Below are 23948 nucleotides of genomic sequence, written 5' to 3'. Positions count from 1 at the left end.
ATAATGCATGTAACGGCTGCCTTTATTTATTTATGTTTTATTGACACTTAGAGCATACACAACATAATAATATCGCAGAGGTTACATTACATACAAATGTTTTAAACGATTTTCATAAATTTAACCTCAGGTACATAAAATGAGACAAAATCAAGAACGTAAAGATTCAATTAAGAAGAGCCAGAAATCAAAACAGCGTTGGTCTGATCTATCTAACAATCCTGTTTGAGTTCATTTCTTCAGAGATAACACAAAACCGTCCTCCTGGTCCCTCACAAACAGAAACGTCGGCGTCACATTCCTCAGCAGCGCAGAGTTCCAGAATATTCGCTCGGAGTGAGACATCTTCATGTTTCTCCTGTCTGTGTCTTGACGTGGCGCCGGGCCGCCGCCATGTTGTTTTGCTTCGTTGTCAGCAGAGAGGAGCAGCAGCGGCAGCAGAGCGGAGGTGAGTGACACATTTACCTATATAGAGAGACTTACCTGGACCCGACAGACCTCCAACTTGACCTGGACTCAGTCAGCTCACCTGTCCGTCCGTCCTGTACCTGTCAGCTGTGTGACGTTAATGACGCAGCAGTTTATCTGCTCGGTTAGCAGCTGTTAGCTCCGAGGCTAACTGACCTGAACTCTGATACATTCTGTTTGTTTTGTTTATGTCGGAGTTAAAAAAAAAAAAAAAAAAATTCAGGTTCAAGTGAGACTCTGACACATGTTCACCTTACCTGTGTGTGTCAGAGATGTACCTGCTGACGTCAGAGTGTCGCAGAGAAAAGAGCAGGCTGGACTTTAAATGTCAAAGTTAAAGATTAACAGTCCTCTGATTAACGAGCAGCTCTGATTATGACTGATGACGTCATTCTGTCTATTAAAACAAGATTTATTAATTCCATGTGTGAGGTCATCTTTGTTCATTTACTGCAGCTCTACGGTGACGTGCAGGTGTTCTGTGAGGTACCTGAGGTTGAAACATTAGTGGTCCTGTCCCTTTAAATGATCAGTGTCACTTTAACCTTCAGATCTCTGATAATGAGTTAATGACAGCTGATGAGTTTCTGTAAATGTGCAGAAAATTGAACGGGGTTTGGTTGGCGGCTCTCAGAGGAGACGCAGTGATGATGGAGAGCTGTTGGAGTTTTGATCTGATAAGAAAGATTTAATTACTAAATATCCTGATGGAGGTTTTCAGGGTTCACTCAGAGCTGCATCCAGGATCAGAGAAACGCGACTCCACCTCCTCTAGATGAGCCCCGCCCAGCTGACAGACCACCAACCAAACCCTGTGCTAAGTCTGACGTATTTTAAAGCAGCTCTCATCTTTCTACCTTTCTAATTCTTTAATGCTTCAAGTGTGTTTAACGTTATATCTGAACTTCTTTAAAACGCTGCTCTGCAGACAGGAACCCAGCAGCAGGTACTGTTGGTGTGAAATCAGCAGGATTGAGGTTTAGTTTGCAGTTTAGTCTGAGGTCATGATTCTCTCAGAGAGAGAGAGCTAGTGTCACAGAGTTTCTGCAGGAGTCTGACCTTGTCCCCCCCTTTCCTGCAGCTATTTCCTGATAGTGTGTCCGAACCCCCCGTCTCCCAGCGTTGTCATGGCGACCTTCCCAGAGTACATCGCTTCGAACGAGGAGCGTGACGGTGTGCGGTTCAGCTGGAACGTGTGGCCTTCGTCTCGACTGGAGGCGACCCGGATGGTGGTCCCTGTGGCGTCTCTGTTCACGCCGCTGAAGGAGAGGCCAGACCTGCCCCCGATCCAGTACGAACCAGTCCTCTGCAGCCGGGCCACCTGCCGCGCAGTGCTCAACCCGCTATGGTACGCATCACTGCACACACCTGGTGATGTCATAGACACGGGCAGAAAAAGGTTATAAGGTTACTCACCTGTCTCATTTTCACCTGTGTGTGTGTGTGTGTGTGTTACAGTCAGGTGGACTACAGAGCCAAACTGTGGGCGTGTAACTTCTGCTACCAGAGGAACCAGGTATACACACACACACACACGCACACACACACACACAGAGCTCATATCAAAGTATCACAATGTTTACACACCCTGGGTTAGTATCAGAGTGTGTGTTTGTGTTTCAGTTTCCTCCGTCCTACGCCGGGATCTCTGAGGTGAACCAACCAGCAGAGCTGCTGCCTCAGTTCTCCACCATCGAGTACGTGGTCCAGGTAAGACCTAATGACAGCTACACACCAACAAACAGGAACACACACACACACACACACCACAGTAAGTGTAACTCAATGTGGTGTGTGTGTGTGTCCTCAGCGGGGTCCTCAGATGCCGCTGGTCTTCTTGTACGTGGTGGACACCTGTATGGAGGACGAGGACCTGCAGGCCCTGAAGGAGTCCCTGCAGATGTCTCTGTCCCTGCTGCCTCCCACGGCGCTCGTCGGCCTCATCACCTTCGGACGCATGGTTCAGGTCCATGAGCTCGGCTGTGAGGGGATCTCCAAGAGCTACGTGTTCAGAGGGACCAAAGACCTCAACGCCAAACAGTTGCAGGTACCAGACCCAGACCAGAACCAATGCACAGAAACGTTTCACTACAAAACTTTTGGGGAGTTTTCAGGAGTTTGGTGAACTTATATTGTTAGTTTACAGTTTCAACTCGTTTGTGATTTTCAGGAGATGCTCGGTCTGATGAAACCTTCAGCTGCTCAGGGACGAGGACCTCAAGCTGCCCCCCAGCCCCTGTCCAACAGGTACACATGTCTCTCTATCCTTGTGAGGACCCTGGTGACACTACAGAATCTGGCTCCTGTGATGATCTGGGATCTGAGTTTTTTTCTCTCACCGTCTGGAGTTTGTTCTCTCTTCAGATTCCTTCAGCCGGTGCAGAAGATTGACATGAACCTGACTGACCTGTTGGGGGAGCTGCAGCGCGACCCCTGGCCCGTCACTCAGGGGAAGAGGCCTCTGCGCTCACTGGGTGTGGCCATGTCCATCGCCGTGGGGCTGCTGGAGGTAAGGGGGGTCCAGGTTTAGATAAGATAGATATGCTCGTTCCATGTACAGAGACTGTCGTCCTCAAAGCAGACAGCCCAGATTCACGTCCGACCTCTGACTCCTGTAATATCCCTCTCTCTCTCCCTGCTCTCCCACTCTACCCCTCAGTGCACATTTCCAAACACAGGCGCTCGCATCATGACGTTCATCGGTGGCCCGGCCACGCAGGGGCCCGGCATGGTAGTGGGAGATGAACTGAAGACCCCCATCAGGTCCTGGCATGACCTCGAGAAGGACAACGCCAAGTTCATGAAGAAAGCCACCAAGGTGAGAGAGAAGTCGCTGAAGTCTGTCGGCCTGCATGAAGCCGGAATAACAGGACACTGAAATAATGACATCATCATATAAACAAATTAAATCTGAAGTGTGTGTGTGTGTGTGTGTGTGTGTGTGTGTGTGTGTGTGTGTGTGTGTGTGTGTTAGCATTATGAGTCTCTAGCTAACAGAGCGTCCACTAACGGTCACATCATCGACATCTACGCCTGCGCTCTCGATCAGACCGGCCTGCTGGAGATGAAGTGCTGTTCCAACCACACAGGGTACACAAACATGCACACACACACACACACACCACACACTTTGAAGAGGCTTTAAAGTAAAGTGTTGAAGTATTTTCAGCATGTTGACAAGAGAAACGTTAAGACTGAATGCGTCTTCACCTGACGTGATCGTGTGTTTGTGTCTCGTGTCTCTGCAGAGGTTACATGGTGATGGCCGACTCCTTCAACACGTCTCTGTTCAAACAAACCTTCCAGAGAGTTTTCACCAAAGACGTGCAGGGTTCCTTTAAGATGGCCTTCGCAGCCACGCTGGAGGTCAAGGTACTAAGTCAGCTGATCACCTGATCAATGACTGAATGTTTCATTGAGAGATCGTTTAGAAGCAGGTGTGTCCACCAGAGGGCGTTGGCAGGCTTAGATCCATTCCTGTCCTCTTTACTTAGATTACTTCTTTTGATCCTTTTGTTATCAGAAGTTTAAATGTGCCGCACTGACACCGTGTGTCCTCAGGTGAACTGTCTTACTAACACCCACAGGCCCCGCCCACCTGGCTCACCTGTCTGACAGGTGAATGATCTCACTGTTGTGTGTGTGTGTGTGTTTTTTATCAGACCTCCAGAGAGATCAAAGTATCAGGAGCCATCGGACCCTGTGTGTCTCTGAGCGCTAAAGGACCATGTGTGTCTGAGAACGTAAGCACCGCACACACACACACACACACATACACGCACACACACAAACACATTAACACACACACACACATACACATACACGCACACACACAAACACATTAACACACACACACACAAACACACCAGAGAATTTGAACCTTGATATGATTCTAGTAAAAGTTTGAAGTCTTAGACGCCTGACATGAGATCATTTATAGTTTTTAATTATTAAAAATATCAGAAAAACTCCGGCACGCTGCCTAAAATGTTTTTAGAGACGTGATATTAAAAAGAATCACTAACCTTGGACCCCGGTGTCGTACGACACTTCTTCTTCTGTGTTTCAGGAGATCGGCACAGGAGGAACGAGTCAGTGGAAGATCTGCGGTCTGGATCCCAGCACCACGCTGGCTCTTTACTTCGAGGTCGTTAACCAGGTAAGAACACCACGGTGGTTTGAAGCTGCTGATTGGTCGATGTTATGATAAGTGCTGCTGTGTTTAAATTACACTTCCACACTGAAAGAGGGCTCCGTTAAAATAAGCAGGTACGGTGAAATCATACTCAAAGAAACTCATTGTGAGCGTCATGCTGCAGAGACACCAACAGGGGGAGACAGAGAGCTGTGCTGGTTCAACTCTATAAGAGCAGCAGCTGAGGTTACAGATATTCAGGTGGAAGTTTGTTGGTGCAGACATCAAACCTGAGCACAGGTGACTTCATGTTGAAACAGCAGCTCCACCATACCTGCTGAGGTTCACGAGATATTTACTCCTTTCATCATCCAGTCTGCAGCATTTGTTCTTTATGAAAGAAGAGTTCGCTGTAAAACCTCAAAGCTCACCAGCTGGATTTGTCCAGTCAGAAATATCGCATTACCTTTAGTTTAAGTCACACTCACCTGACGAGTCACAAGTCCAGAGAAACTTCAGATTACAGGAAGAAAAGACAAAAATATCTATAAAGCCCGATCTGCTTTTTTTTTTAAGATTTATTTTTGGGCTTTTTGTGCCTTTATTGTAGAGATAGGACAGTGGATAGAGTCGGAAATCAGGGAGAGAGAGAGTGGAATGACATGCGGGAAAGGAGCCCAGGGCCGCCCACAAAAGCTTGATCTGCTTTTAATGAAGTTGCTGACTAGACTCGTCAGGTGAATGTGACACCTGGTAAGGTTTGGGTTTTTATAAATATGCACAGATCGGGGAAATCTTATACCGGTGTTAGTTTCCTGACTCCCACAATGCACCACGTTCTCTCATGTTTGACACAAGAACGAGTCGGAGTTTGTCCAACAGGTGACTTCATCTGATAGAAAACCTCTTCTCTGAATCAGTCGTTAGGGGAACTAGAGGTCAGCATCAAACAGTAGCTGAGTCTGTAGGGACCTGGGATAGGAACCGGAGGGGTGCTGATTCAAGTCCCAAAATATGGAAGTTGGTCTGGTGGCTGGAACGCTGCCAGGGCATCTCCCGAGTACTGCCGAGCCGCCATTGAGCAAGGCACCAAACCCCAACAGCTCTAGCGTGCAGCTCCACTGTGACATCTCTGCATTAATGCATGTCCACAGGTCCTATGTGCATGATGTGTGAGTGTTTCAGGCCGATGTGTGTAAAGTAAGTAAAGAATTACATCATCTTTGGCACAAAAATAATCATCAGATCACCCCGCATTATTCTCAGATGATCTGATGTTAGTCTACAGGGCGGATATCGGCTGATACAGATGTTAAACTGGTGCGTAGTAGTTCTGTAGTTCTGCTGATGAAAACAAAGAAGATCATTGAGGCAGAGTCTCTGAACACGACGTCTTTATTATGATATTATTATTTAACAGCCTGAAGTCCAGCTCTTTGAATGAAACATCGGAAACACTCTTTTTTACCGACTCGTTAAATCCTCCCACAAAAATGTCACATAGAAAAACAAACCGTCTTCATGTGGAGTCCGAACCGTCAGATTCCTCAGACATATGCGTCACGGTGACATTTAAAAGATTTCAACCTGACTCTTGGAGATAGTGTCTCTGCTTCCAAAAATCGCTGTGAATGAAAGCTCTGCGATAGGAGGAATGTGTTCAGGTCATATGGAAAGCTGAACTACATTTCCCATAGTGCAGTGCATCACAGGTGTGTCTGTCACAGGTGGGTCTGTCACAGGTGGGTCTGGGGATAGTCTCTGTCTGTGGGCTAAGTGATGATGAGGAGGTTGAGCTCACATCCGGTGATCACAGTGGTGTTGTAGTTTCTGGTGAGGATGGCGGGCAGGATGCTGCTGTAGTCCTCGTGGTTGTGCTGATGCGATTGGCTGTGTCCAGGTGGAGGGCGGAGGTCTGGTGGCGGGACTCCAGAGGTGTCTCAGAACACAGGAACATTGAAATAAACCTGCTGATAAGGCGACGCATGGCGGCCCGGTACCTGCTGGAGATAGAAGTTTCTGTTTTACTCCTGCTCTACATCTCTTACTTGAGCTGTGATGTCCTACAGGTGTCACTTACGTCTGGGTCATACAGGTGATCCAAGGGTTGAGGGCGGAGCTGGTCAGAACCAGCCAGGCGGAGAGGGCAGAGGTCACAGCAGGACTCTCTTCACCACTGAATGTCTCGTACAGACACACTGAGATGTAGGGCAACCAGCACACCAACAAACACACTGAAACACACACACAGCAGACTGTGAGCACACACACGGGTATACACGACCACGCTGTCAGAACAACCTGAGGACCGACCTGCACACGTTCAGAGATGAGATGGTCTCATCTGACGAGTTACATCGAGTTACAAAGATCTATAAACCAGCTGTTGAGGTTTGAGTACCGGTGTGAAAGGTCTGACAGCTAGTTGCCGGATGAGTTTTGGGGACTAGTTTCTGCAGAGGTGGGACTAGCTTAGAGTCTTTGAAACTTTTAACAAGTTGCTGAGGTCTGAGGACAAATTGGGGAGATCAACTTTCAAGGTCTTAAAACTTGCAGCAGACTTCTCTTGGACTAGAAGCAGCTAAGGATCATGGGTATTGTAGTTCTTGTAGCCGTCCACTGAACAGACAGAAACATTCTGACTTCTTTGAAACAAGATTGAATTAAGTGACTCTAATGGTAAAAACCTCACTCCTGTCGCCTGTGCTACTCCGTCTAAAAGCTGCGGCGGAGACCTTCGACCCTCCCCGTGGTTATGACATCGCTGTGTGTCACCAAAATGAGCCTAATGACAGTGAATCATGGCTGTAAATATAGAAGCTGAACCTCAGAGACAATCAGAGTGACCTTCAGATGTCCTTCTGCTCATCGCCTCATTCTGTAGCTCAGAGTTTATCTCACACACATCATGTCTCTCTGTTCCTGTTGTCATGGCAACGGTTCCACCGTGTGTGTATTTGTGTGTGTTTTACGAGTGTGTTCACCGTGTTTGCACACTGACAGTTTGGCAGTAATCCTGACAGATTAACGGTAAACCCATAAGGCGTTTGAAACAGTTTGTGGCTCCTGTCCCTGATTTGAATCCTGTGGTGTTCCCAGAGTTTCCTCCGCACACACAAAGACATCTTGATTCTTTAAATGAAGATTTTTATGAAGCTCAAATCTAAATCACAGCTACAAACACACTAATGTTAAGGATGTCTGAAAACATGGAGGGGGTCGGTGTAAACTCTTAATTTGTCACATCTTACATTTTTAAATCGGGGAGAACAAAACAAAGATGTTTGAAGTTATTCAGCTTTTAGTGAGTTAAAAAGTGACGTTACAGGGGCGCTGGTGGCGCAGTGGTTAGTGCGCACGCCCCATGTATGGAGGCTATAGTACTCCAAGCGGGCGGCCCAGGTTCAAATCCAGCCTGTGGCTCCTTTCCTGCATATCATTCCCCACGCTCTCTCCCTGATTTCCAACTCTATCCACTGTCCTATCTCTCCATTAAAGGCACAAAAAGCCCAAAAATAAATCTTTAAACGTTATAACATTTTACACAAATTTGATGTTTCGATACAGACACGTGTTGAATCCTCCGAGACGTTTCGGTTTCTGTGTGAGCTCACCTGAAGTGGTGACCATGACGACGGAGCTCCTCAGGTAGTTGTTAGCAGGAACGTAGTAGCAGTGCAGCTCGTTGCACATGAACGTCCCCCTCCTGGCCTGCTTCGTGGCCACGTAGACGATGTACCCATACAGAGAGCACATGGTGACGATTGGCGCCACGATGCCCGCCAGCATCCACATCAGCACAAAGCACCTGTCCTCAGGTGTAAAGTTGGGGCAACACAGGAAGCGAGATTCGCTGTAGACGTAGCTGCCGAAGCCCAGCAGGGGGAGGGCGGCGGTTACCAGACAGAAGAGCCAGACCAGGACCAGCATGGCTCGACTCCGCCCCTCTGTCCACACGCGGCTGTAGCTGAGGGCGAAGCAGATCTCAGTGAATTTGTTGACGGTGGCCCAGGTGAGCGAGTGCATGGAGGAGGTCTGCAGGAGAAGGAAGATGAAGCCGCTGCCCTGACAGAGGGCGCCCTCGCTGGCACAACACGAAGACCAGGACAGACTGTTGTAGACCCCGAACGGGATGATGGAGAGTCCGAGAGCCAGGTCGCTGAGGCTGAAGCTCAGAGTGAGGCCCAGTGCGTCCGTACGCAGCTCCTTATTCAGGAGGAGAACCAGCAGGAGGAGGAGGTTCCCACAGACTGAAGCCACGCCGGACACCACCATCAGAGCGGCGTATAACATCCTCAGAGCGTCCGTCATCTTCACAGGTCACAAAGTAGGTCAACGATTACATCACAGAGGAGACGGTGATATCAGAGGACGCTCGGAGACGAGGACTGACTGTCCAGGAGCAGCAGCAGGTTCTTTAATGTCCACTAGATGGAGCTGTGATGAATCCCTGACTCTGTCTGGCTCTCAGCAGGTTACTGAGGTCATCTCATCTCCATGTGTGAGAACAAAAACTCCACAGGCCAGCATCAGATACGGAGGATGTCCGACCTCCTCTTTAACAAACGTTTGTTTTCAGGTTAAAAGATGTGAAAGCTTAAACAGAAAGACCATCCTTTTAAAGATGTGGTCTGTCTTCGATGTATGAGCTCCTTCTCCACTCAGTCAGTCGATCAAACATCAGAGAGCGTCTCCCGCTGACTTGACGGCCTCCAGGTGTGTCTGTTTCCCTTCAAGAGGAAAACGACAGACGCACTACTGCTGGTAGTGTGAGAACACAGCAGCTGATCTCCAGTGTGACGCTCACTCCTGACCTCTCTCATATAAACAGACTTTATAAATCCAGAAGCTTCTGGTCTGAGAGCTGGTTGGACCTCAGTCAGCGCACAGATTACCTGAAGTCTATGAGTCACACAGAGAGCCCACAGTACCTGAACACACCGCGGACACTTCACTGTGCATCTGCTCTAATCATCATCATCATCAAGAACATCTGAAACACAAACAGATTCAGGAACTTTATTTACGCTCACTTCCACATAAACTTTACAACACTGCCTTTTTACTGTCAGCTGATTTATATTTATTTTTATCATCTTCACAGTCTCTCCCAGCTTCTCTCTACACCTCATCTCTCTCTGCTCTCATGTCAACCTGTACTGCACGTTTACTGTCTTCACTACATCTTCACCTGACCTGCTGCTGCTTAAACTCTCTGTGTGGCTGCTGTTCATGTCTCTACTATCACTTATTTTGTTTGACCTACCTCTCCCGTGTTTGCTGCTTCAGCTGACTTACTACCACTGGAGCTACCTTAGGTCTACTTGATCCTCCTCAGGGCCTCTTCAAACGACTTCAGTCTTTATTTGTTGTAGTGTACTTACGCCGCCTCTGCTGTCTTCTTCTGACTTTACAGCCAGGTTCAACAGCTCCCTGGTTCATTGTCTTTGCTCCACAGTGGCTTACTCTCTCCTTGCACTGCTCAGACTTGCTTTAACTCTTCCCTTTCAAACCTTTTTATCCTCTGTCGTGACTTTAACGTCAAACCTGCTTCTTAAAACTTGGGTTCAGAGAGCACGGCAGAGCAGGAGCTCCACAAACACACATATTCAGACATGCGCACACACACACACACACACACACACAGCTGTTCTCCCCGCTGGCTAAGCCATTCATATTAAAGGAGAGACGTCGCAGGGGCGTAAATATGGTACCTTCCACTGTGAGAGGCAGACACAGACTGTTTTTTATGGTCTTAACAGCCTCTTCATCAAGAGTCTTTATGAAACCGGATTTTAAAACAAAATCAAACGATATCCAGACCTGACAGTTCTAGACACCCAGTATTGGGTCATTTATCGGGTCTAAATGTCACAAATATACCGGCAACATTTTTGCCGTGGAAACATTGCTGATGTTTTTGTGAAATAAGACAGCTGGACGAAGTTTACCTTCAGTTTTTGGTCATTCAAACAAAGACATCTAGATTTAAAGTGGAATTGTATTGAAGGTTAAAGTTCTGCTGTCATGACAACCTGATCCTCGACTGTGTTGACTGCTGCTTTGATTAAATGATACGCCTGCTCTCACGTCCTCTCTACGGTTTGTGATCGTCCATCTTCAGTCTTTAACCTCAGCCTGTCTTAGATTTGTCCTCTTTCCGAAGTGTTCTGTTTCTGCCTCTCTGATGAAGTCACAGTTTAAACATCGTTCTCTGACATCACCCACACACCTCAGATATAAACAGTCAATCTTGCAGACCTCAGTCACCACACATGTCCTCTCACCTTAAGTTTGATGAGTCATAGTGAGGAGAGGAACCTGAATGCACCGTGTGATGTTCAAATGTTAGAAATCCATCTGTCTGCTCCACTGAAGGTCCACCCTGGACCCTCAAATGTCCCCCTGTTCTGCAACTGAAATCTCTGCTGTGATCCAGGAACCATCAGAGCGCTGATCAGTCCAGCATATGGCTTCAAAATCCACAAAGACTCTCACACACCTGTTACACACACACACACCTGTCGGCTCAGATTTTCTCCTCGGTTAGCATAAAGAGTCAAAGAAAAGAAGGTGATGGTCTGAGATCGATCAGTTTGATCTTTAGGTTTGTTGTTTGGATCTGACTGAGAGTCTGCTCCGCTCTGAGTCTGACCACGGACTGCAGGGTGTGTGTGTGTGAGTCTCATGAGGCTGTGTGTGTGTGTGTGTGTGTGTGTGTGTGTGTGTGTGTGTGTGTGTGTGTGTGTGTGTGTGTGTGTGTGTGTGTGTGTGTGTGTGTGTGTGTGTGTGTGTGTGTGTGTGTGTGTGTGTGTGTGTGTGTGTGTGTGTGTGTGTGTGTGTGTGTGTGTGTGTGTGTGTGTGTGTGTGTGTGTGTGTGTGTGTGTGTGTGTGTGTGTGTGTGTGTGTGTGTGTGTGTGTGTGTGTGTGTGTGTGTGTGTGTGTGTGTGTGTGTGTGTGTGTGTGTGTGTGTGTGTGTGTGTGTGTGTGTCTCATGAGGCTGTGTTAACCATGGTGCACCTGTCAGTCACCTGCTGAGATGATGAGGAGAACACACGCATACACAAAGGATATTGGATGTTCTGGAAGTGTGTGTGTGTTTGTGTGTGCGTGTGTCACACTGCCTCCCTCAGGTAATAACGGGTGTGTAGGTTTGTAATCATCATCTTCGGACTCGGAGGAGCTCAGGTTGGGTTATGATGTGTTGCAGCCAATCAGATGCCTGTAATCATGATGGATATAAATATATATAAGCTTTATTTAAACTGGTAATCTTAAACAAACAGAGTTCACATTTAGAATGAGTCCAAAGATCAACTATGTGACTGATTAACATCCAGAGAATAACTGTTTGTGCTCCCTACTGAGAGCTCGTGTTATCTCTCTGACCTGTTTCTAATTACAAGCTGATGGAGAAACAGTTTGTTTATGTTTGAAGCTTCTTTAATATATCTCAGTATGAGATAAGAACGCTGGAAAAAAAACAAAAAGAGCACAAAAATTATGTAAAAGTTGTTCAAAGTGTGTGTCTGTCTATTCATCTCACTTCAGTCTTTTTATTTCTACACAATGAGAGTCAAGCCCACAGACTGATCAACACTGTGATGAAACTAAAACCCTGCATGAACTTCACAATCTGAATCAATTTAAGTCTTCATACCCCACACCAGTGTACAGTGTGTGTCTGTACAGTGTAGTGTGTGACTGCACAGTGTGTCTGTACAGTGTGTCTGCAGTGTATAATGTGTTTCTGCACAGTGTGTCTGCACAGTGTACAGTGTGTCTGTACAGTGTGTCTGCACAGTGTATAATGTGTGTCTGCACAGTGTACAGTGTGTCTGCACAGTGTATAATGTGTGTCTGTACAGTGTACAGTGTGTCTGTACAGTGTGTCTGCACAGTGTATAATGTGTGTCTGTACAGTGTACAGTGTGTCTGTACAGTGTGTCTGCACAGTGTATAATGTATGTCTGCACAGTGTACAGTGTGTCTGTACAGTGTGTCTGCACAGTGTACAGTGTGTCTGCACAGTGTACAGTGTGTGTCTGCACAGTGTACAGTGTGTGTCTGCACAGTGTATAATGTGTGTCTGCACAGTGTACAGTGTGTGTCTCCACAGTGTACAGTGTGTGTCTGTACAGTGTATAATGTGTGTCTGCACACTGTACAGTGTGTGTCTGTACAGTGTGTGTCTGCACAGTGTACACTGTGTGTCTGTACAGTGTGTGTCTGCAGTGTGTCTGCACAGTGTACACTGTGTGTCTGTACAGTGTATAATGTGTGTCTGTACAGTGTGTCTGCACAGTGTATAATGTGTGTCTGCACAGTGTATAATGTGTGTCTGTACAGTGTACAGTGTGTCTGTACAGTGTGTGTCTGTACAGTGTGTGTCTGCAGTGTGTCTGCACAGTGTACACTGTGTGTCTGTACAGTGTATAATGTGTGTCTGTACAGTGTGTCTGCACAGTGTATAATGTGTGTCTGTACAGTGTACACTGTGTCTGTACAGTGTACACTGTGTCTGTACAGTGTGTGTCTGCAGTGTGTCTGCACAGTGTACACTGTGTGTCTGTACAGTGTATAATGTGTGTCTGTACAGTGTACACTGTGTGTCTGTATAGTGTATAATGTGTGTCTGTACAGTGTACACTGTGTGTCTGTACAGTGTATAATGTGTCTGTACAGTGTACACTGTGTGTCTGTACAGTGTATAATGTGTGTCTGTACAGTGTATAATGTGTGTCTGTACAGTGTACACTGTGTGTCTGTATAGTGTACAATGTGTGTCTGCACAGTGTACAATGTGTGTCTGCACAGTGTATAATGTGTGTCTGTACAGTGTACAGTGTGTGTCTGTACAGTGTACAGTGTGTCTGTACAGTGTACACTGTGTGTCTGTATAGTGTACAATGTGTGTCTGCAGTGTATAATGTGTGTCTGTACAGTGTACACTGTGTGTCTGTATAGTGTACAATGTGTGTCTGCAGTGTACACTGTGTGTCTGTACAGTGTACAATGTGTGTCTGCACAGTGTACACTGTGTGTCTGTACAGTGTGTCTGCAAAGTGTATAATGTGTGTCTGTACAGTGTACACTGTGTGTCTGTACAGTGTATAATGTGTGTCTACAGTGTATAATGTGTGTCTGTACAGTGTATAATGTGTGTCTGTACAGTGTATAATGTGTGTCTAGTGTATAATGTGTGTCTGTACAGTGTACACTGTGTGTCTGTACAGTGTACACTGTGTGTCTGTACAGTGTACACTGTGTGTCTGTACAGTGTGTGTCTCCTCTATTTATTGATTATTGATCTGTGATTGATTGATGAGTCCTGCTGTGTTTGTGTATTTCAGCACAACGCTCCGATCCCTCAGGGCGGGCGAGGAGCGATCCAGTTCGTCACTCAGTACCAACACTCATCAGGACAGAGACGCATCAGAGTCACCACCACGGCCAGGAAGTATGAACTACACACACACACACACACACACACACACACACACACACACACACACACACACACACACACACACACACACACACACACACACACACACACACACACACACACACACACACTTATTTAAACTTGCCTCTCCTCTTCTTCTCCCCTCTCCAGCTGGGCGGATGCTCAGACTCAGATTCAGAGCATTGCAGCGTCCTTCGACCAGGAAGCAGCGGCCATCTTGATGGCGAGGTTAGCGGTGTACCGGGCGGAGACGGAGGAAGGTCCTGACGTACTTCGCTGGTTAGACAGACAGCTGATCAGACTGGTGAGTGAAGGGTTAATGCTGATCACATGATGTAAACATGAGTAAAGATATTAATGTTTGTTTGTTGTTTGTTTGTGCTCAGTGTCAGAAGTTTGGAGATTATCACAAAGACGATCCAAACTCTTTTAGGTTCTCTGAGACCTTCTCCCTCTACCCTCAGGTGAACAACATCCCATAATACTCTGATACACCTGTTTTACCTGTATTAAATCACCTGCTAAACAGTTATCAATAAACACTCTGTTCAAGTCTCTCTGTTGGTTTACCTGTTAGCTGATGTTACACCTGTTAGCTGAGGTGTAACCTGTTAGCTGATGTTACACCTGTTAGCTGATGTGTTACCTGTTAGCTGACGTGTTACCTGTTAGCTGACGTGTTACCTGTTAGCTGACGTGTTACCTGTTAGCTGACGTGTTACCTGTTAGCTGATGTGTTACCTGTTAGCTGAGGTGTTACCTGTTAGCTGACGTGTTACCTGTTAGCTGATGTGTTACCTGTTGGCTGAGGTGTTAGCTGTTAGCTGATGTGTTACTTGTTAGCTGATGTTTCACCTGTTAGCTGATGTTTCACCTGTTAGCTGAGGTGTTACCTGTTAGCCGAGGTATTACCTGTTAGCTGATGTTTCACCTGTTAGCTGATGTTTCACCTGTTAGTTGATGTTTCACCTGTTAGCCGAGGTGTTACCTGTTAGCTGATGTTTCACCTGTTAGCTGATGTTTCACCTGTTAGCTGATGTTTCACCTGTTAGCTGATGTTTCACCTGTTAGCTGATGTTTCACCTGTTAGCTGAGGTGTTACCTGTTAGCCGAGGTATTACCTGTTAGCTGATGTTTCACCTGTTAGCCGAGGTGTTACCTGTTAGCTGATGTTTCACCTGTTAGCTGAGGTGTTACCTGTTAGCTGAGGTGTTACCTGTTAGCTGAGGTGTTACCTGTTAGCTGATGTTTCACCTGTTAGCTGATGTTTCACCTGTTAGCTGAGGTGTTACCTGTTAGCCGAGGTATTACCTGTTAGCTGATGTTTCACCTGTTAGCTGAGGTGTTACCTGTTAGCTGAGGTGTTACCTGTTAGCTGAGGTGTTATCTGTAACCTGCTGTTAATTGTTTGTTTGTTTTTCAGTTCATGTTCCACCTGCGGCGCTCTCCGTTCCTGCAGGTGTTCAACAACAGTCCTGATGAGAGCTCGTATTACAGACACCAGTTTAACAGACAGGACCTGACTCAGGCTCTCATCATGATCCAACCTGTGCTCTACGCCTACTCCTTCAACGGACCACCTGAGGTACACACACACACACACACACACACACACACACACACACACACACACACACACACACACACACACACACACACACCTGTTCCTTCAGTTCTTCTGTGCACACCTGTATAATCTCCTCTACCTACCTGTGCTCTCTTTAAATACATTGATTACTTTATGTGTATATATTTGTAAACAGTTCAAATCTTTTTTTTCTATAAAACTTTTTCACATATTTTCTATTTTCACCTGAGCACGACTTTATTCACTCACTTGTGAACTTACCTTTACACCCCACACCTGTGCTCTTTGTACACATGTACAGTACAGACCAAAAGTTTGGACACACCTTCTCATTCAAAGAGTTTTCTTTATTTTCATGACTATGAAAATTGTAGATTCACACTGAAGGCATCAAAACTATGAATTAACACATGTGGAATTATATACTTAACAAAAAAGTGTGAAACAACTGAAAATATGTCTTATATTCTAGGTTCTTCAAAGTAGCCACCTTTTGCTTTGATTACTGCTTTGCACACTCTTGATGAGCTTCAAGAGGTAGTCACCTGAAATGGTCTTCCAACAGTCTTGAAGGAGTTCCCAGAGATGCTTAGCACTTGTTGGCCCTTTTGCCTTCACTCTGCGGTCCAGCTCACCCCAAACCATCTCGATTGGGTTCAGGTCCGGTGACTGTGGAGGCCAGGTCATCTGGCGCAGCACCCCATCACTCTCCTTCTTGGTCAAATAGCCCTTACACAGCCTGGAGGTGTGTTTGGGGTCATTGTCCTGTTGAAAAATAAATGATGGTCCAACTAAACGCAAACCGGATGGAATAGCATGCCGCTGCAAGATGCTGTGGTAGCCATGCTGGTTCAGTATGCCTTCAATTTTGAATAAATCCCCAACAGTGTCACCAGCAAAGCACCCCCAAACCATCACACCTCCTCCTCCATGCTTCACGGTGGGAACCAGGCATGTAGAGTCCATCCGTTCACCTTTTCTGCGTCGCACAAAGACACGGTGGTTGGAACCAAAGATCTCAAATTTGGACTCATCAGACCAAAGCACAGATTTCCACTGGTCTAATGTCCATTCCTTGTGTTCTTTAGCCCAAACAAGTCTCTTCTGCTTGTTGCCTGTCCTTAGCAGTGGTTTCCTAGCAGCTATTCTACCATGAAGGCCTGATTCACACAGTCTCCTCTTAACAGTTGTTCTAGAGATGTGTCTGCTGCTAGAACTCTGTGTGGCATTGACCTGGTCTCTAATCTGAGCTGCTGTTAACCTGCGATTTCTGAGGCTGGTGACTCGGATGAACTTATCCTCCGCAGCAGAGGTGACTCTTGGTCTTCCTTTCCTGGGGCGGTCCTCATGTGAGCCAGTTTCTTTGTAGCGTTTGATGGTTTTTGCGACTGCACTTGGGGACACTTTCAAAGTTTCCCCAATTTTTCGGACTGACTGACCTTCATTTCTTAAAGTCATGATGGCCACTCGTTTTTCTTTACTTAGCTGCTTTTTTCTTGCCATAATACAAATTCTAACAGTCTATTCAGTGGGACTATCAGCTGTGTATCCACCTGACTTCTGCACAACACAACTGATGGTCCCAACCCCATTTATAAGGCAAGAAATCCCACTTATTGAACCTGACAGGGCACACCTGTGAAGTGAAAACCATTTCAGGTGACTACCTCTTGAAGCTCATCAAGAGAATGCAGAGTGTGTGCAAAGCAGTAATCAGAGCAAAAGGTGGCTACTTTGAAGAAACTAGAATATAAGGCGTATTTTCAGTTGTTTTACACTTTTTTGTTAAGTATATATTTCCACATGTGTTAATTCATAGTTTTGATGCCTTCAGTGTGAATCTACAATGTCAATAGTCATGAAAAGAAAGGACACTCATTGAATGAGAAGGTGTGTCCAAACTTTTGGTCTGTACTGTATGTATGATATATTTTAATGCTAATAAACATTTTAACTGACCTAGACGTACACCTGTGGAAGTTAAACTCTCACACCTGTATACTTAAATACTAAACTTATACGTATTATAACTTGTGTGTGTGTGTTTCAGCCCGTGCTCTTGGACAGCAGCAGCATCCTGCCTGATAGAATCCTGCTGATGGACACGTTCTTCCAGATCCTCATCTACCACGGAGAGGTACACACACACACACACACACACACACACACACACACACTTAATCAGCTACTTGTGTGTGTGTGTGTTTTTAATAATCAGTGTTTGAGGTTAAACAGCAGCTGTGATTATTTATGATCACATGTCAGCAGGTTGTCGATGATTAAAATGATTATATTTAATTATATAATATAAATGAATAGGGAAACAGTCTCTATGACAACAAGACGATGACATCAGTCAGAGTTTATAACTGACAAAATAATTACATGTCATATATCAAAAGTTAATAAATGAAGAGTTTAAAGTGTTCGTCATAATCACCTTCAAACATTTAACAATAGAATATGATTATAATAATTATGTCATTATTCCCTGCTCTTTGTCTGTCAGGCTGGTTATAATCTACAGTGTTATTATTCCCTGCTCTCTGCCTGTCAGGCTGGTTATAATCTACAGTGTTATTATTCCCCGCTCTCTGCCTGTCAGGCTGGTTATAATCCACAGTGTTATTTTTCCCTGCTCTCTGTCTGTCAGACGGTGGCTCAGTGGAGGAAGGCAGGTTATCAGGAAATGCCAGAGTATGAAAACTTCAAACACCTCCTTCAGGCTCCCGTAGACGACGCTCAGGAGCTGCTGCACACTCGCTTCCCCATGCCGAGATATATCGACACTGAGCACGGAGGCAGCCAGGTGGGGGCGCAAACACAAACATATACGGATAGACGATTAATACCAAGTGCCTGATGATCATTTATTTAATGATGTTAATGTTTCCAGGCTCGTTTCCTGCTCTCCAAAGTGAACCCCTCTCAGACTCATAACAACATGTACGCCTGGGGTCAGGTAAGTCGCTAACATTTACCTTTTACCTTTAGACTGCCTGTGTTGTACCTGTCCTGGTGTTCTTTTTGGAACCTGTCCTGATGTTCTGTGTTGTACCTGTCCTGGTGTTCTTTTTGGAACCTGTCCTGATGTTCTGTGTTGTACCTGTCCCAATGTTCTGTTTGGAACCTGTTTGGAACCTGTCCTGATGTTCTGTGTTGTACCTGTCCCGATGTTCTGTTTGGAACCTGTCCTGATGTTCTGTGTGGAACCTGTCCTGATGTTCTGTGTTGTACCTGTCCTGATGTTCTGTGTGGAACCTGTCCTGATGTTCTGTGTGGAACCTGTCCTGATGTTCTGTGTTGTACCTGTCCTGGTGTTCTTTTTGGAACCTGTCCTGATGTTCTGTGTGGAACCTGTCCTGATGTTCTGTGTTGTACCTGTCCTGATGTTCTGTGTGGAACCTGTCCTGATGTTCTGTGTTGTACCTGTCCTGATGTTCTGTCTGGAACCTGTCCTGATGTTCTGTGTTGTACCTGTCCTGATGTTCTGTCTGGAACCTGTCCTTGTGTTCTGTGTTGAACCTGTCCTGATGTTCTGTGTGGAACCTGTCCTGATGTTCTGTCTGGAACCTGTTCTTATGTTCTGTGTTGAACCTGTCCTGATGTTCTGTGTTGTACCTGTCCTGATGTTCTGTCTGGAACCTGTCCTGATGTTCTGTGTTGAACCTGTCCTGATGTTCTGTTTGGAACCTGTCCTGATGTCCTCCCTCTCTCCTCCTGCAGGAGTCGGGAGCCCCCATCCTCACCGATGACGTCAGCCTGCAGGTGTTCATGGATCACCTGAAGAAACTGGCCGTCTCCAGCGCTGCCTAATCTCACCTGGCGCCTCACCTATCTGTGTTTTGTTTATTCTTGTTTATTCTGTTATCTTTTCATTTGCTGCCTGTGTTTCCATGACAAAAAACTAATTAACAAGCCAACCCAGTCTGCCTTTTCCTGTCACCAGTCCAAGTCCCATCAGCCAATCAGCTGCAGGCTCTGATCCCAGACAACCAATAGAGACACGTGTAACATCCTGACCTGTCAGACTCTCTTTTATATATGCTGCCTTTAAAACACCTGAAGAAGAGTCCTGTCTGAAACGCACACAGGATGTTTTATTTTGAAGGAGCCGATCAGTCTGTTCACATAATAAGTGTTCTTCAGTATTTCCTCCCTGCAGCTTCATCAACGTTTTTCTTTATTCACTTCAAACTTTGATTGATTGATAAAACCTCTTGGGCCCCGTGTCCACCTGGCGTGTTTATCGAGCAGGAAATGCTGGCTGTGCGCTCTGCGGTGTTTGGATGAAGCGTTTGTGCGCTGAGAATAAAGCGCTGCACGTGCGTCCTGTCTCCATGACAACAGTCTCTTAAAAAATGGCCGCTGTATGACCGACTCTGTTCTGTTTCTTTTTACTGTGTTTTATATATTTCCTTCACTCAAACGGAGGTTTGACCTCCGACTTAGTCTCAACAAGGAGCGAGAACGATGTGGTTACTGGACACGAAAATAAGGAGAATATCTTTTATTTTGGAAAGAGCATCTTCAGCGGCATTCTGAAAAGTTGAATGATTTTAATCTCGGAGCATCCCCACAAAAAGGTCGGAGCTCTCAGAAAAAAAACGCTGGGCGCTTCGCTTTGTCTCTTAGCGGCTGCTGCTGCTGTGAACGCTCTCTGCTCGTTAAAAACAATTGAAAAAAGATGCTGGCGCTCAGAAAAAACACCCAGGTGGACACTGGGCGGGGCCTGAGTGATATGAAGCAGCAGGACGTTTGGCCTGTGAGCAGAAACTGAACACATTAATCAATCAATCAATAACTTGGCGTTATGTTGATGAAGGTGTGCTTTAGATCCAGTCAGTTGGTCAATCGAATTTCAAAATAAAATCCATCAAGGTAAAAAGTCAGCAGGTGTGATCCTCCCTGATGTTTTTATTCAGTCACTCCAGAAACATTTCAACAAAGTGTGGAAACATTCAAAACCCGTCCATGTTTTTATGTTAATTCGTGTGAAACCAGTTTATTTATGAACGGATCAAATCAAAACTTCAATCTGTGTGAGAGTTTACCTGCAGCTCAACTCATCATTCAAACAAGAAATGATCCAACATGGTTTGTCTGGGACTCTTCGTGTTGCCGTGGTAACGAACAGGTTGACTAGAATAGTTTGAAAGTTAAGATTCTGGTATCGTGACGACCTGACGTGTGAACGATACTTAGAGGAAACAAACGGACTTCCTGTTTCTTTCAGAGGATATAATAAAGATAATAATGAAACATTTAAAGACGTAAAGCACTGAGTACAAAGGAGATCAAACTGCGAGCTGATCGACTGCAGGCGGGAGGTGAACCAATAAACACTTCAGAACAGCTTCGTCCAATCAGAGCAGCTCTGTTTGTGATGATGGGTCAGCTGACGTGACATCAGAACAGCTGTTTGTTGTCCCTCTCCCCCCCCCTCTTGATGATGACATCATGAAGAGAGCCCCCCCCCCTGATCTGTTAGTTTCTCTTTAAAGCCATCGAACACTAAACGTCGTGCACACGAACGTTTTCTTTTTGTTTCTAATAAAAGTGGAGAAAATAAAAAGCTGTGTTTGTGATTCTTCTCAAACGTTCAGACATGACGACGAGACAGCAGAAGCAAACTGACAGAGTCCCTTCACACTGTGGAGATTTCATTTCTTCTCTCTCTAAATATCTGACTGTAATTATGACTAACTACCTTTTGGATTTCTGCGGAAGAATATTTTTTTAATTAGGCCTAGTACACCTACTTCAGGGTCTCCGTCGATTTTTCTTTTTTCTTCTGTTTTAGTGACGGCGCCTCTCAGTCCTCTCCTTCTGGAAATAAATTAATAGTTTTTTTATTGCTTAATTGCAGTTTGTTATACAACCGGGAAGTGTTACTGTGTGTGTGTGTGTGTGTGTGTGTGTGTGTGTGTGTGTGTGCGTGCGCGCGCGTGCGAGAGCGAGAGAAAAGGATAGCAATCAGCCAAGTATGATCTTATATCACCTGGGCTAATGAACTGTGGCACACATCTCTCCCCTGCAGGTGACCATCACCTCCAGGTGAGCGTAACCTACAGCTATGCCTCCCCTCCAGGTGAGCGTCACCTACAGGTGAGCAGGTGGCACACATCTCTCCCCTGCAGGTGAGCAGGTGAGCCTCACCCATACAGCCCACCATGTTACCGTTTTCCTTTGAATCCCCGGCTCTGATAAAGAAGCGGACAGTGTTTATAATCACAGCTGTGTCACCTGTAAATGTGAGAACGCTGTACCCTGACTATAGAGGAGGTCCAGCAGAGGGCAGCACACCTCCACCTGACTCTAACCATGTCTCCCGTCTCCGTCGTCTGACCCTCCTCCCTGACTCTGTATCCGTGGCGATGACCCTTCCCTTTGTTCTGTCTGCCTCTGTTGCCGTGGTGACGCCCCTCCATCAGCTGAAACAAACACCTCTATAAAAACAGACACCCGCCTCCAGGTTTTCAGTGCTGTTACCATGGAGACGCTCACCCAGGTGATACTCCTGCAAACAAAATAAAACATCATGATGTTTAAAAAAAACAGATGGATAGGCGACACCACTTTATCATGAGGATGTTTGATTTTCCATAGACTGAAGTGTTTTCTTCAAGTTTTAATCCTGCATTCTCTTTAATGTCCAGCAGGGGGTAAAAAGCCTGATTCCATGAAAGTCTATGGTAAAACGTTTTCAACTGTGAGTTGATTTCTGCCCTCAGTAAACATTTAACTAACGTTCATGGTCTCAGTCTTTAGTTTCAAGTCTTCTTCACCACAGCCTGATGTTCAGTTTGTCAATTATGGTCCAATTAGAGTCACAGAGACCAGGAAGAGGGAGGGGTTAGGGGCGGGGCTACCTGGGATTGACCAGTCGCTACCATGGTTACCTGCAAAAAGTTTTTATCACTGTTTGGTTAATGGCTGTTCATGTTTTCAGGAAGAATGATTTTGTGTAAGGAAGTGACCATATTTGGACTGGAGGGAGGAGCTCCTCTACCCCCCCTCCCTCTTGTCCAAATATGGTCACTTCTGATTCCAGAAATAAAGATGGCGATGGTGTTCATTTAGTAAATGATGGTTCCATTTAGAGTCTAAGGCTGCGTCTGAAACTGCAGACCTTCCTCCTCTTCATACTAAACGTCACATTGAGTATGTTTGTGAGAAATATTCTGATCTTTACAAGATCGGAATTTTTAAGTATGAAACTGGAGCACACTGGACCTGATAAACTGCCCCACAATGCACTGCGGCTCTCAGACTGTCCAATCACAGAGCTCGCCTGCAGGCCAACTAGTGACTTAAAAAAAAGTTCTGTGCCCAAATCAATTTGACATGTTGCTCATTAATATTAAAATGAGCAAGTAGCTTTATCAGTAATGAACTGATGTTTATTGTTGTTGAATTATATTTACGGACTGACGGTTGCGTTAGCTTGATGCTAGCTCATCAAACAGAGCTCGGACTAGAAGTATGTCACATGACTCGTATTTAAGTGTGTTGCTAACGGCAGGTTAGTGTGCAGTATATATAGTTTGAGTGTGTAGTATGCAGTGTGTGCTTTTGGACACAGCCAAAGAGACCACAAAGAGGCGGAGAGGAGAGAGGGGAATGTCTCTGTAATGAAGATGTTTCATAACTAGAACCATTCAGTTAAAGTACAAACAACAGATATTAAAATCACTTATTAAATGTTAGTATTTACATAATATTACAGTGCTGACTGCCAATCAAAGTATTCTGCTTTTTTTTTGTGTTTGTAGTTTTAGTGAACTTTTAAAGGGAGTTGTAGTTCTGACCCTGTTCGTACTGTCAGAACTGGTTTAACTGGTTTAACTGGTGACAGATTGACTGGTGATTTGAATGACTGTGAGTGATGTCAGTGATGTTGCAGCAGGCTTTAAAAGTGACCAATCAGAAGCCAGCGGCCCATAAATATCTCCATTCAAATTAAATCTGATGGGGATTAAAACACACACACACACACACACACACACAAAGTCCAATTTGCCCATTCCTATGTCACCATGACAACAGGGGTTTGTCAGAGCACCCCGTAGACGGCCCTTCACTTCCTGTCATTCTTCACACACTTCCTCCAGGAAGCATCTGGGTCACCGTGACAACAATCATCCTCCACCGAGCGTTTCCATCGTTTGTTCAAATACAATACTGAGTTTGTGTGTGTGTGTGTGTGTGTGTGTGTGTGTGTGTGTGTGTGTGTGTGTGTGTGTGTGTCTGCAGTAGCAGCACCATTAATCACACACTTCCTGTCA

General features: G+C 45.6%; 2 protein-coding genes across 3 annotated transcripts; one reads left to right on the top strand and one right to left on the bottom strand.

Moving 5' to 3' along the window:
• Window positions 1–307: 307 nt before the first annotated feature.
• Window positions 308–21235, top strand: sec23a (Sec23 homolog A, coat complex II component). Its single transcript, XM_061063780.1, has 20 exons — window positions 308–448; window positions 1550–1816; window positions 1927–1984; window positions 2092–2178; window positions 2279–2515; window positions 2639–2715; window positions 2833–2977; window positions 3128–3286; window positions 3443–3558; window positions 3717–3840; window positions 4131–4211; window positions 4538–4627; window positions 13957–14063; window positions 14223–14376; window positions 14459–14536; window positions 15496–15657; window positions 17711–17797; window positions 18314–18469; window positions 18557–18622; window positions 19387–21235. Exons 2-20 carry the CDS (start codon window positions 1596–1598, stop codon window positions 19474–19476), a joined length of 2295 nt encoding a protein of 764 aa, XP_060919763.1. The 5' UTR covers window positions 308–448; window positions 1550–1595; the 3' UTR covers window positions 19477–21235.
• On the bottom strand, window positions 5981–9007 carry LOC132993771 (histamine H2 receptor). 2 transcript variants are annotated; one of them, XM_061063810.1, is made up of 3 exons: window positions 8218–9007; window positions 6684–6837; window positions 5981–6606 (listed from the first exon to the last, which is right to left on the bottom strand). In XM_061063810.1, the coding sequence occupies exons 1-3, from the start codon at window positions 8912–8914 to the stop codon at window positions 6414–6416; spliced, it is 1044 nt and encodes a 347-aa protein (XP_060919793.1). In that variant the 5' UTR covers window positions 8915–9007; the 3' UTR covers window positions 5981–6413. The 2 variants fall into 2 exon arrangements, with proteins under 2 accessions (XP_060919793.1, XP_060919794.1); XM_061063811.1 differs by having other exon boundaries at window positions 5981–6603.
• Window positions 21236–23948: the final 2713 nt, after the last annotated feature.

Source organism: Labrus mixtus, chromosome 18 (assembly GCF_963584025.1).
Source record: "Labrus mixtus chromosome 18, fLabMix1.1, whole genome shotgun sequence".
Taxonomy (NCBI): Eukaryota; Metazoa; Chordata; class Actinopteri; order Labriformes; family Labridae; genus Labrus; species Labrus mixtus.
Note: the sequence above shows the minus strand (reverse complement) of the source record. Positions and strands in the feature narration are given on the sequence as shown.

Coding starts and splice junctions, on each gene's coding strand:
- sec23a (XM_061063780.1), top strand. CDS start 1,596: ATGGCGACCTTCCCAGAGTACATCGCTTCGAACGAGGAGCGTGACGGT. Junction 1,817..1,926: donor GCAGTGCTCAACCCGCTATG/GTACGCATCACT, acceptor TGTGTGTTACAG/TCAGGTGGACTACAGAGCCA. Junction 3,559..3,716: donor TGCTGTTCCAACCACACAGG/GTACACAAACAT, acceptor GTGTCTCTGCAG/AGGTTACATGGTGATGGCCG.
- LOC132993771 (XM_061063810.1), bottom strand. CDS start 8,914: ATGACGGACGCTCTGAGGATGTTATACGCCGCTCTGATGGTGGTGTCC. Junction 6,838..8,217: donor CGTCATGGTCACCACTTCAG/GTGAGCTCACAC, acceptor TGTGTGTTTCAG/TGTGTTTGTTGGTGTGCTGG. Junction 6,607..6,683: donor ATCACCTGTATGACCCAGAC/GTAAGTGACACC, acceptor TTCTATCTCCAG/CAGGTACCGGGCCGCCATGC.